The 10,657-nt window shown below is 38.4% G+C and overlaps 1 protein-coding gene across 1 annotated transcript in view; it reads right to left on the bottom strand.

The window, feature by feature from the left end:
• The window catches only part of hdac5 (histone deacetylase 5), a 56,101-nt gene that overhangs the window by 32,233 nt on the left and 13,211 nt on the right, over window positions 1–10,657 (bottom strand). Inside the window, exons 3-9 of the mRNA XM_014019412.1 lie at window positions 10,317–10,567; window positions 10,083–10,227; window positions 9,894–9,999; window positions 5,967–6,100; window positions 3,784–3,915; window positions 2,596–2,705; window positions 252–368 (exon numbers count right to left, since the gene is read on the bottom strand). Coding sequence (XP_013874866.1) covers window positions 252–368; window positions 2,596–2,705; window positions 3,784–3,915; window positions 5,967–6,100; window positions 9,894–9,999; window positions 10,083–10,227; window positions 10,317–10,567 — 995 coding nt within the window. The remainder of the gene's footprint in view (window positions 1–251; window positions 369–2,595; window positions 2,706–3,783; window positions 3,916–5,966; window positions 6,101–9,893; window positions 10,000–10,082; window positions 10,228–10,316; window positions 10,568–10,657) is intronic.

Below are 10,657 nucleotides of genomic sequence, written 5' to 3'. Positions count from 1 at the left end.
GCCAATGGCAGCGCTGTAGCAGGGGGACAGCTGAAAACGGAGGCCCCCACCTCTGTTTAATGACGGACGGTCTTTCTTTCTGACATAAAAGCCTGAATTTTGCCTGAAACTCTCAGACTGAAGAAGTCTCTTGGAAGAGAGACGAAACGTTTCATTAAAGAAGAACCCGTCCAGAGGACCTATACAATTTTTTTTCCTTTGCAGTGTATTAGTATAAACCTGTGAAGGTAAATGATAAGAGYGTGACTTACTGTGATGTGTGTGTTTGCAGGAAGGCCTAAAGAGATGTTGGGCAGGGAGGGAGAAGTGTAGAGAGTCAGAGGACTCAGTGTTCCTTCAGTCCCCAGAGTCTGATGGAGAGACCTCAACTGTAGAAAACAGAGTCATCAATACCACAATCAGTTCTACCCGTTTTCTACCAACGYAATCAAGTAAAAATCATGGATTTATTCAGTTTTGAAACTTTTATAATCAGCTTTTTTATTTAAGACTGAATCTTCTAGCTTTCTATATTTGTATTTGTTTATATTGAAGAGAGCCATCAGCAGAAACAAAGGAAAATATTTTAAAATCCTCCTAAAGGCTCATTAAACACTAAATGGGAAAGAATGCTGGTTGTTCCMATCAGATGGGTCTAAAATTGAAGGAAGTATTTGTTAAAATGGAAAAGTTGTAAAAAATGAAACAAACAGTAAAACATGAAAACATCTGGACAGAAAACAAAGGGCAATGAGACTGAAAAACAGGAAATCCACAATCAAAAACAAACAATATTCAGTGTCTGAATGAGAAACCAGTTGAAGGAAATGAGACTTCCACCCAGGCAAACTATTTAATGAAAGTATGAGAAAGTTAGAACCTGAAGAAAAGCAACCTTTTGTTTATTTTTCACAGGCTGATGGTGAACTGTTTCAATGACTCATGAATAGGGATGGGTACCGAATTCGATACTTTTTTAAGTGCCAATCGAATTCTGTCGGTACTACAGAGAACCTATTCACGTAACATCAAACAGCACCATGTTTCGGTACTTAAACACATCATTGTGACCATATTGGCGTAAGAGTGGGAGATTTTCCATGCTTGTCCTGAATGCAGCATCGCGTAAGAGTGTAATGACGTCAGCAGCCGCTGGTTCAGTAAACAGAGCTCAGTCTGAACRTAGCTTGAAAGCCTCGCAGCTCCTAAAACTCGTCGAACAGATYGCCTCTGAATTATTTGGTGGATTAATTATCTTGTGAGCACGAAGTTCGCTTGCTCAAAGTAAATAAAGTACCGCCACTATCTTTATTTCATCTGCCAGTAAACAGAGACCGGCAGAGGAAAATAACAGAGGCACTTCCTGACAGTCTGAACACATCTGACCTTAAAGAGCACAAGCAGYCAACTGGAAGTGTTGAGAGCGTTTTGGATGCTCAAAACGTAGCTTGAATACATTTTATTTATTTTAACTGCATCCTCTTTTGCTTATTTGATTTAAACTTATTTGCCTTCCATGGACCTCCATCACACATTTTTTCTAGTGGGGAAATGACATCAATAGAAATAYRTGGAGCTGGATTTTAATTTGTGCAATAAGACAAAACAGTCTTGTTGTTTTCAACAGTTTTCACCTTAAAGAAATTAGTTTAAAAAACTGATGTTACAATACAAAGAGATGGATTTTGTCTTGATATTTGTTAAATTTTATATATTGAGAAATATGTTTAAAAAAGTTTATTATTAAAAAACAACGCACACAAAGTACCAAAAATTGGTACCGTTACGTACCGGTACTGATTCCCATGTACCGGATATTGGTACCGAATCGATTCAAATGTCAAAGGTACCCATCCATACTCATGAAGATGAGTTAAACATAAAAACTCATCTTAAAAATGATCAGGTTCAAGAACTGTGGTAAAATTGAGTGAATAGTAGCCAAATCTTAAACTGTAACTGACCTTAAAACATACTTTTAACAGCTAATGATGATGATTACTTTAAACAGTTACAGCAAACCTTGGCTCCTTGGAAGAAAACATAAAAATAATGAAAAAATATTTAAACGTTTGCACAGTAATGTGGGTTAAATTAACGGCAGCATGATGGCTCAGTGGTTAGCACTGATGCCTCACAGCAAGGAGGTCCTGGGGTTCGATCCCTGGTTCGGACCTGGGGTCTTTCTGTGTGGAGTTTACATGTTCTCCTCGTGATTTTCTCTGGGAACTAGTTTCTCGCAAAGACCAAAAACATGTACAACAAGCTGGCTTCAGGCCACACTTGCAAAAGAGATCTGGGATTTGTCTGGTTTAAAAATGGTTAATAAATAAGTAAACAAAAAGCTAAGACAAGCAGACACGGTTTCTTCTATGATAATTTATTATTCCAATTTTTGTTAGTAAAAGTACTTTTTTAAACAAAGAGGTTTAAAGTGTTTAATTTTAAAGTAAAATGATGAGACCTGTCTTTACTTATTATTATTATTATTATTATTATTATTATTATTATTATTATTATTATTATTATTATAAATGATTTTCAGGGTGAATACTGGAGTTATGTGTTCAGAATGAAATCTGAACAGTTTGTAAATCAGCAGAACTTATTCTGTACCTCAGTCTGTATGTTGGGGACAGAACCGGTGTTACCATTGGCGATGGCTGTGTTGGAGCTGTTGGGACTGCTAGGACCAGATCCTGGAGCGCTGTTACAGAGGGAGGAAACTGGGAGAGAGAAACAGACAAATCACTCACACCCTCACTCACAGAAAATGCATATCGTTCAACAAAACTACTGCTATAGCTTTAAACTGAGATCATCTTCTGATGACAAATGACAGAGTAGTTGTGTTTTGATCAAACCTTGAAAATAAAGTTATGCAACCTCAATAAACTTTAGTTCAATATCAGTAAAATGTATTGATTCTGGAATGATTTATACAGTGATTTATAACTGATACAGTGAGTGATCATTTACTCTGACTACTTTCACACTGCAGGTCTTACTGCTCTATTTAGATTTGTTGCTCAGAGCAGACGTTTCTTCATGCTTGTTGACATTTTGGTTTAAAGTGGACCGTCATCAGACTCCAACAGTCCATGGAAGCAGAAGAAGACGTGACGTCACAYGCAGCAAGCTGTGTTTACAGAAGGAAATATGGATGCCGCATGTTAGCATGTGTTGATCCATTCTGAAGCTGTTGTCCAACCAAAACAACCCAATTATATATAAATTTGATTGTTTGGTCCAGTGTTTCCATTTGGTCTTCTGCTTTCTTTCTGCTCAGGTTCAGGATGTCACTTCTAGAATGACTGAAAGTAGAAACAAACTCAAATCTGGATCTGATCTGACCTGTTGGTATCACTGTCAGCATCATATGTTGGTGTCTCAGTCATCAGGACAAATGTAGAAAGTTTCAAAAAGACAAAGCAGCTGGACTTCTGTTCTGTAGCTGAAGATGAGCCGACTTCTGAGCTAAACGGCAGGATGTTGGTATCAATAACATCAACATCTGGAATGACCCGTACCCCTCTACTTCACTGAGACATGACTGTTCAGGCTGAGGTTACTTTGAAAAACATCAGATATGGATCTGAATTAAGGCTAAAGAAGAAGACTTGGGTCAGATTAGAAAAAAAAACTGCATTTGTCTCTTTCAGAATGTCATAAAAAGTCAGATATTGGGGGGGTGGGATTGGATTTGGGTCCCTTTTGTCTGCAGTGTGAGCGTGGCTTCAGACACCAGCTAAAATAAAATCCTGCTTTTTAGTGGCAACAATAACAAATTAAATCAGTGTTTACCTGATATCTCAATGGCCCGTTTCTTGAAGGTGCTGATGACGGTTCCATCCTTCCTGCGGAGCAGCGGCGAGCTGCGCCTCTCTGCCACCTTCTGCTTCAACCGAGAGCGCACTTTCAGGTTGGGCTCTGAGACTGAACGGGTCAGAGAGAGGCGGATAAACTGATCACATGACCTGCATGCAGATTCCTTCAGGCTGTGGTCACCATAACAAACGCTCCTCACAGTTTAACTCAGACATTTAAAACCACGATCAGAGTCCAATATTTCCATCTCCTCCTGTCATGGTGTGAGTTCATGATTATTTACACTAAGTTTTATTGTTTGTATGTGTAGAAGTGAGGGGTTGTGGCAGAATTTATTAATATTTCTGCCAACATAAAAGCATAAGGCCAAATTGATGAGTCTAAAAAATGATCAATGTCTGCATTAACTGCTCTGAAATGTTTCAGACTGGATTTGCTTTTAAATAGTAAGATTTGTTTTGGAGGCTCTGGCAGCAGCCAGTGTGAGCAGGCACATTTCTAAAGTGGATGGCTGCCAACCTAAACAAACACCTACCTTCAACATTTCACTGCTCTTCACTCAAATGTTGATATTTAAACATCTCCAATAATTTCTCCTCCCACAGTTTCAGATGAAATGTTAAGATATTTCTGCACTGCATCACAGCTAGCTGCTGCCGGGTAAAATCTATTTTTAGATGCATCTCATCAACAGATATGGTCCGATTTTCTAATGGCAGAAATTGATTATGTTATTAAACTGTGCTGCTGCTCAAAGGGTCAGCAGAGTTCTGTTTGCAGAGCCAGCTCTTGGCATAGGCGAACTAGGCGGTCGCCTAGAGCGCCATCTGCTGGAGGGGGCGTCAAACTGCAGAAAAAAAAGTAATTATTTGTAATCCCTGGTTGTAACTCTGCTCAGCDCCCCTTTCAATTAGCTTTGGCTTAAAAAAAACTACAATGAAGTATTACAGGAAAAATAAACTACCCATAAAACATTCCCCCGTCCTCCAATGCAACAATCGCCCCCACCCTCTCTTTCATTTGATTGACGTTGCACTGACTCATCCTGCTCTGACACTCTGATGGGGGAGGGGCTAGTAGTGCCTCTCAGGTTGACATCAAAGCAGCCCGTTGATCCTGCTGACATCCATTCTGACACAGTGAGGATTGAGTTTATCAGCAGAGGACCTTATGAGGTAAAATCAGACTCATATTTTCCTTCTAAATCTTTGCACAAATTGTGAACAGGGTCTTTTGTTTACCCTTTTCATTTGATTTAATTATAGTTACTTTATTTGTTCATTTAATTTGTTGTGTGATGTATGTTTGTCCCAGTAGAGCCACCGTAGCTTCCTGTAGCATAAACATGCAATAAAACATTCCACATCTTTATCATCTTTTCTCCACTCCTTTAGAGTGTCTGTCAGAATGCAATGGTTGAAGTTATGACTTTGAAATGTTTGATTTGTGTATACATTGTTAAAGATAAAAACAATGCTAATAACATTAGCATTGAGCTTTTTTTTTAGCATTTTCATTGTGAAGTTAGCATCTCTGTAAAGAGCTGGTCAGCAGTCTGTGACAATTAGGGCTATTTCTCATCTTACTGTGCACTTATTACTAGGAATGAACATGTACATAACAGTATTTATTTATGTAAAATAAGCCAGTCTTTTAAGTTTCAATATAATTTAAATGCAATAATCATTATTCTATAATCACATCACAGTCATCTGAACAGTAGTTGAATTAAAGCATGAGGTGCCTAAAGATTCCCACCTCCTGTATATAAGAGGGTAAAGTCAAATTGTTTAAGATGTAAAAATTGTTAAATTAGTGTTCACAGGAATGTTCTGAAATTATGGAGATATCAGAGCTCCTGCAGACAAAATCTTTAATTTGATTTGATTTAAAAACAGAAAAAGGAGGACTTTAAGATTATCGATCCACTTTGTGTTTGGCTCATTATTACTCTGTCTGAATTAAACTCTGTTTCTCCAAATAAAGGTTGTTCAAAAAGATACATATAACAGGCAAAATAATAACTGTTCATGCCTCTTTATTATATGACCACAGTTTTGACAGTGAGTCAAAGGCTGATGAGAGTTTTAATAAGTCAGTTGTTCTGYTCTGACTGCAGCTGTCGTATCATTTCATTTCAACACAGAACTCTTCCTCACCTGTCTTTCGGAGCGGAAAGTCATCTTTGCCCTCGTAGTTCCCTAGCAGGGGAGGCAGTTTATAGGAGGGCGGGGTTCCGGGGGTGTTACTCTGTGGGGGAGAGCCCTGCTCCTGAGAGGTGTGCTGGGCCCCCCTACAGACACAAACACACAAAGGTTAAAACCCAGAAGTCGTTTTCTACCAACACCATTTTTGTCATTGTGTTTGTAAAAAGACTTTCTGTACAAAAGACTCTCAAAATGAGCAGTATTCTCCCCCCTCCTTATTACATCCATGCTTCTAAGGATGCTGGGAAAACTGAAACTGTGAGTCAGGTCTGTATAAAAGAGGTGACTCCAAATGAGATGATGTCACTGTGTGACTCTGGTCTGCTTTGCTTAGAATAGCTTGGTTTAGGGGTGAGCAATACTGAGAATTTTGGTATAGATCCAATACAAAGTAAATACAGGGCTAGTTTCAACAATTCTTATACCGATACTTGTTATGTTCATTGAATAATTATGTGATTTTGCCTTTAGTTAGTCAATCAAGATAAAACACAGGACAACGACTGTAGGCAAACAAAAACGTTTTGTATGAACTAACTACTATGAAATAAAATGATGTAACAATATAAAAACAATTAAATTATTCTACTAAAACCTAGGGTTGGGCATGATCGTATCGTGTGCAATTAATCGTCAGAAAAACATTAATCGATTACTTTTTTGGCATTTGACGATTAATACGATTAATGCCACCAGGCAGACTGACTGGGGATTACTCTGGTCAGTCCGCTCGCTGCTCCTCTCCGCTTCAACTATGATGAACATTAAAAATAAAGTTCTGTAATTTATTTATCTATCAACACAATTTAAAATATGTATAGCCTGAAATCTGTAATTTTCACACAATTAGGAACCATTTTTTACAAAGAGCAAATCTTTCCCACTAAATTGGTCATGTGACTACGATATAAGGGTGTCCAGGGACTCCAGGGGATTAATCGTCAAATTAATTGTTATCAGCTAAATACCACAATTAATCGTGATTAATTTTGCCAATATTGCCCAACCCTACTAAAACCTTCTGCTAAACTCAACTGTTTAGGAAATTTAAAAAAAGCACTAGTGAAAAATATCAAAAAAAGCAAAAATGCAACAAAAATACAACAATGTCAATAGCATAACAACAAATACTTTCCATTGCATGATGTAGAGCAGTGATTCCCAAACAGGGAGCATATTACACGGGGTACATGGAAAAGTTTCCCAGGTGTGTAAAAACCTAAATAAAAATAGGACTGGGATATGTAGGGCCCTATGATTTACACGATCAGGAAAATGCAGACAGAATTGCGGAATTAACAAAACAAAACAGAATCCAGTATAAAACTCAGGATCTCACATAATTTGCTCATTTGGGCGAGTTCCTGAGGTATTTTGGACGCTGCCGCTTCCTGTACCTGCCGTCTCGCTGAAACTCTGTCCTCCAAAAGTATGAAGCTTAGCGTAAAGTTTAGGGCAGAACAGTACACCAGCGATTATTTATCTGGAGAACAACTTTTCTGTACGTTTTGTCAGCACAAGATCAGCTGGATGCATAAGAATAGGGCCTACATGTGAGGAGCACTTCCTGTCTGAGTCACATCAGAAACAGCAGAGCGAGACACACACCTGCAAACTCAACACTCACAAGTAAGGCCTGTTTTGTTACTGTGTGTGCAGAATCAGATATTTCTTTAGAGAAAATGAAAACACTGTTCGTTTTTTTCTTCTTTTTTTTTTTGATAAAGCACTGTAAACATGGTAGGGGGAGGTCTATATTTGTGACAATGAAATAACAGCCATTGATTTTAATTTTGTGGCTATTCATTTGTTAAAATCACTTTATAACTGCACACTTTATGGTTACAATGAAAATGTGGAATTCAGAAAAAAAAATTTAAAAGTGGAATTTATAAAAATAAAAGTAAAATTTGGGTGAAAAAAACAAACGGTTCTTATAGAGCTCTAGATATGTTATGCTTTATGAAGACTTAAATGCAAAATAAGCCAAGTTTTTAACAACCAAAAGAGGGAAAAAAAAAGCACAATCAATCCAGTAAACTGGATGTGGAGAACACAGCTTTTCCCACACTGCCTTCAGTTCAGAGCTTATCAAAGACAAACAGCTCACGTGTTTCACTCAAGCTCAGCTGAAGGATGACAACAAAGTAAAACTGATACAGCCAGTGAATATTATTTTTGTCAAGTGTTTCATTCCTGCTTTTTTAAGTTTAAGTTCCTCTTTAGAGGGGACTTATTCAGTTGAGCTACAGTTTTTTGTCATAATAAAGGCAAGTTTATTACTATTTTTGTACTTATTTATTTAATTACATATTCACTTTCAAGGCAACATATTTACCTTTATGTTTAATTTGAGCTGAAAAAAATAATTTGCCTGAGAATTAAATGTTCAAGTTAAGGAGGTTAAATAAATACTTTTCATTTAACAATCAGTTGTAGTACATCATAGTTTTGGAGAATCATCATTTTGTTTGACAGAGTGGGTACTAGTGGTATGACCAAATGGCTCAGGGGTAAACAAGTTTAAAAAGGTTGGGAACAACTGCTGTATGGGGTTGGGCATAATCGTATCGTCTGCAATTAATCGTCAGAAAAACATTAATCGATTATTTTTTAGCATTTGACGATTAATAGGATTAATGCCACCAGGCAGACTGACTGGAGATTTCCCCGGTCAGTCTGCTCGGTGCTCCTCTCCDCTTCAAATATGACGAACATTTAAACAAAAGTTCTGTAACTTATTTATCAACACAATTTAAAATTTAAAGTATAGCCTGAAGTCTGTGATTTTCACACAGTTTGAAAAAAGATATTTACAAAGACAAAATCTTTCCCACTAAATTGGTCAAGTTACCAGGACATAAGGGTGACCAGGGACTCCAGGGGATTAATCGTCAAATTAATCGTTATCGGCTAAATAYCACAATTAATCGTGATTAATTTTTTTGCCATTATCGCCCAACCCTACTGCTGTAGAGGACTTGTGACTAACTACAAACAATTTAGAGACTCTGCRCTACCGCCTTTATTTATGGAAAAAAAAAGTCAGAAGTACAAACAACGTCTGAACAAATTCATAATAAAACTCRTCAAGCTAGTATCGATCCGATACAATACTCATCTTGGTATCAATAGTATCGATACTTGGACCGATACACCCACCTCTAGCTTTGTTAAGTCTGTCATTGGTGCATGTATAAGGAAATATTGAAATTACCGGTAGTAGGGAAGTGGTGATGTGAATTTTATGATTTTAAGCTGAAAATATTACAGCAGGAGTAAAATCTGTTAGTACATTATATAATTAATGCAAATGCTAAACACCTCAGCAAAATATTATTTCCTCTATTAGCAGCTTAGCAGAAGAGTGTAACTGTGCCCAGCACAGAGCAAAGGTTTTATTTCCTATAATGTAGATTTACTAAGGTGTGGAGCACAAGATGGAGGTGTTTTTAATAACTTGAAAGTACTTGTGGTCTGACATCTGCAAGCCTGGGCTTAAAAAAGACAAAGAAATGCCAGTATTGAACAGTGAATAAGTATTGACTGATTCCTGTTTCCAATGTGTTGGTAAAGACAAAAACAAGGATCTTGACAGGAACATGAATAAAGGGAGCAGTGAAACAGATGTTTCAGTTCTTACAGACTGCTTAACCAGTAAAACAAATAAAGGTTTAAGAGAAGAGAGGCAAAACAGGATTGGTCTTCAAGTTTCATCATTTGGATGAAGAATGATGAAGCTTCATCATTCTTCATCATCTCCTTATTATTATTATTAATTTAATACACAGCTGAAAAATACTTGAATGTTTTGATTTTGTTCCAGTTTCATCCAAATGATAAAACTGGAACAAAAAGCTCATCCTGAGTAATCCTCACCAGCACTTTGGAGAGAAGGAATGGTTCAGTCCAACAGGTCCAGGTTCTTTTTTACTGAGAAGAAACTCCTGCAGCTTCAGCTTCACCTCTGTGCTGGCGATGGCACCTTCCAGGAGACAGAGACGAGCAGACAGCAGTCAGGACATGCCTCTGTCTTCACGCTAAGAACTCAGCAGCAGAACAACTCACTCTCTTTGCCCTTCTCCTTGTTCCTGAGCAGCAGCAGTTGTTGCTCCAGCCTCTGTTTCTCCTGCTCTTCATGCCGTTGTTGCTCCAGCTTCCTCTTCTGCTCCAACTCCTGCTGCCTCTTTGCTGCCAGCAGCTCCTGTTGTTGCTTTCACACACACCCGTTCAGGATCAGGTTATTGACTCTTTCTGAGGAGCTGTGGGTCAATAAAGCAGTTCAGAAGTGACTCAGCTTACCTTTAAATGTTCCTGCAGCTGGACCTCGTGTTGTCTCGTCAGCACTTCGTGTTTCTTCTGAAACTCGGCGAACAGCAGCTGTTTCTGGAGCTCCTGCTGCTGTTTGAGGAGCACCAGTTCCTGCTGAAGCTGCTGCTCTCTGAGGGCTGTGTCCACCCCCGCACTGCCGGACAGAGACCCCACAACCCTGGGCTCGGTTCTCAGGTCCACCGGGCCTCCACCTCCACCCGGACCTTCTACAGAACCACCACCTGAAAATAACAGGAATCATGTTTGCTCAAACAGAACAAAACGTTCCTGTTGTTCAGCACTCAGTCTCCAGTGTGCAACCAGAACTCGGG

This window comes from Austrofundulus limnaeus, unplaced genomic scaffold (assembly GCF_001266775.1).
Source record: "Austrofundulus limnaeus strain Quisiro unplaced genomic scaffold, Austrofundulus_limnaeus-1.0 Scaffold220, whole genome shotgun sequence".
Lineage (NCBI taxonomy): Eukaryota > Metazoa > Chordata > Actinopteri > Cyprinodontiformes > Rivulidae > Austrofundulus > Austrofundulus limnaeus.
Note: the sequence above shows the minus strand (reverse complement) of the source record. Positions and strands in the feature narration are given on the sequence as shown.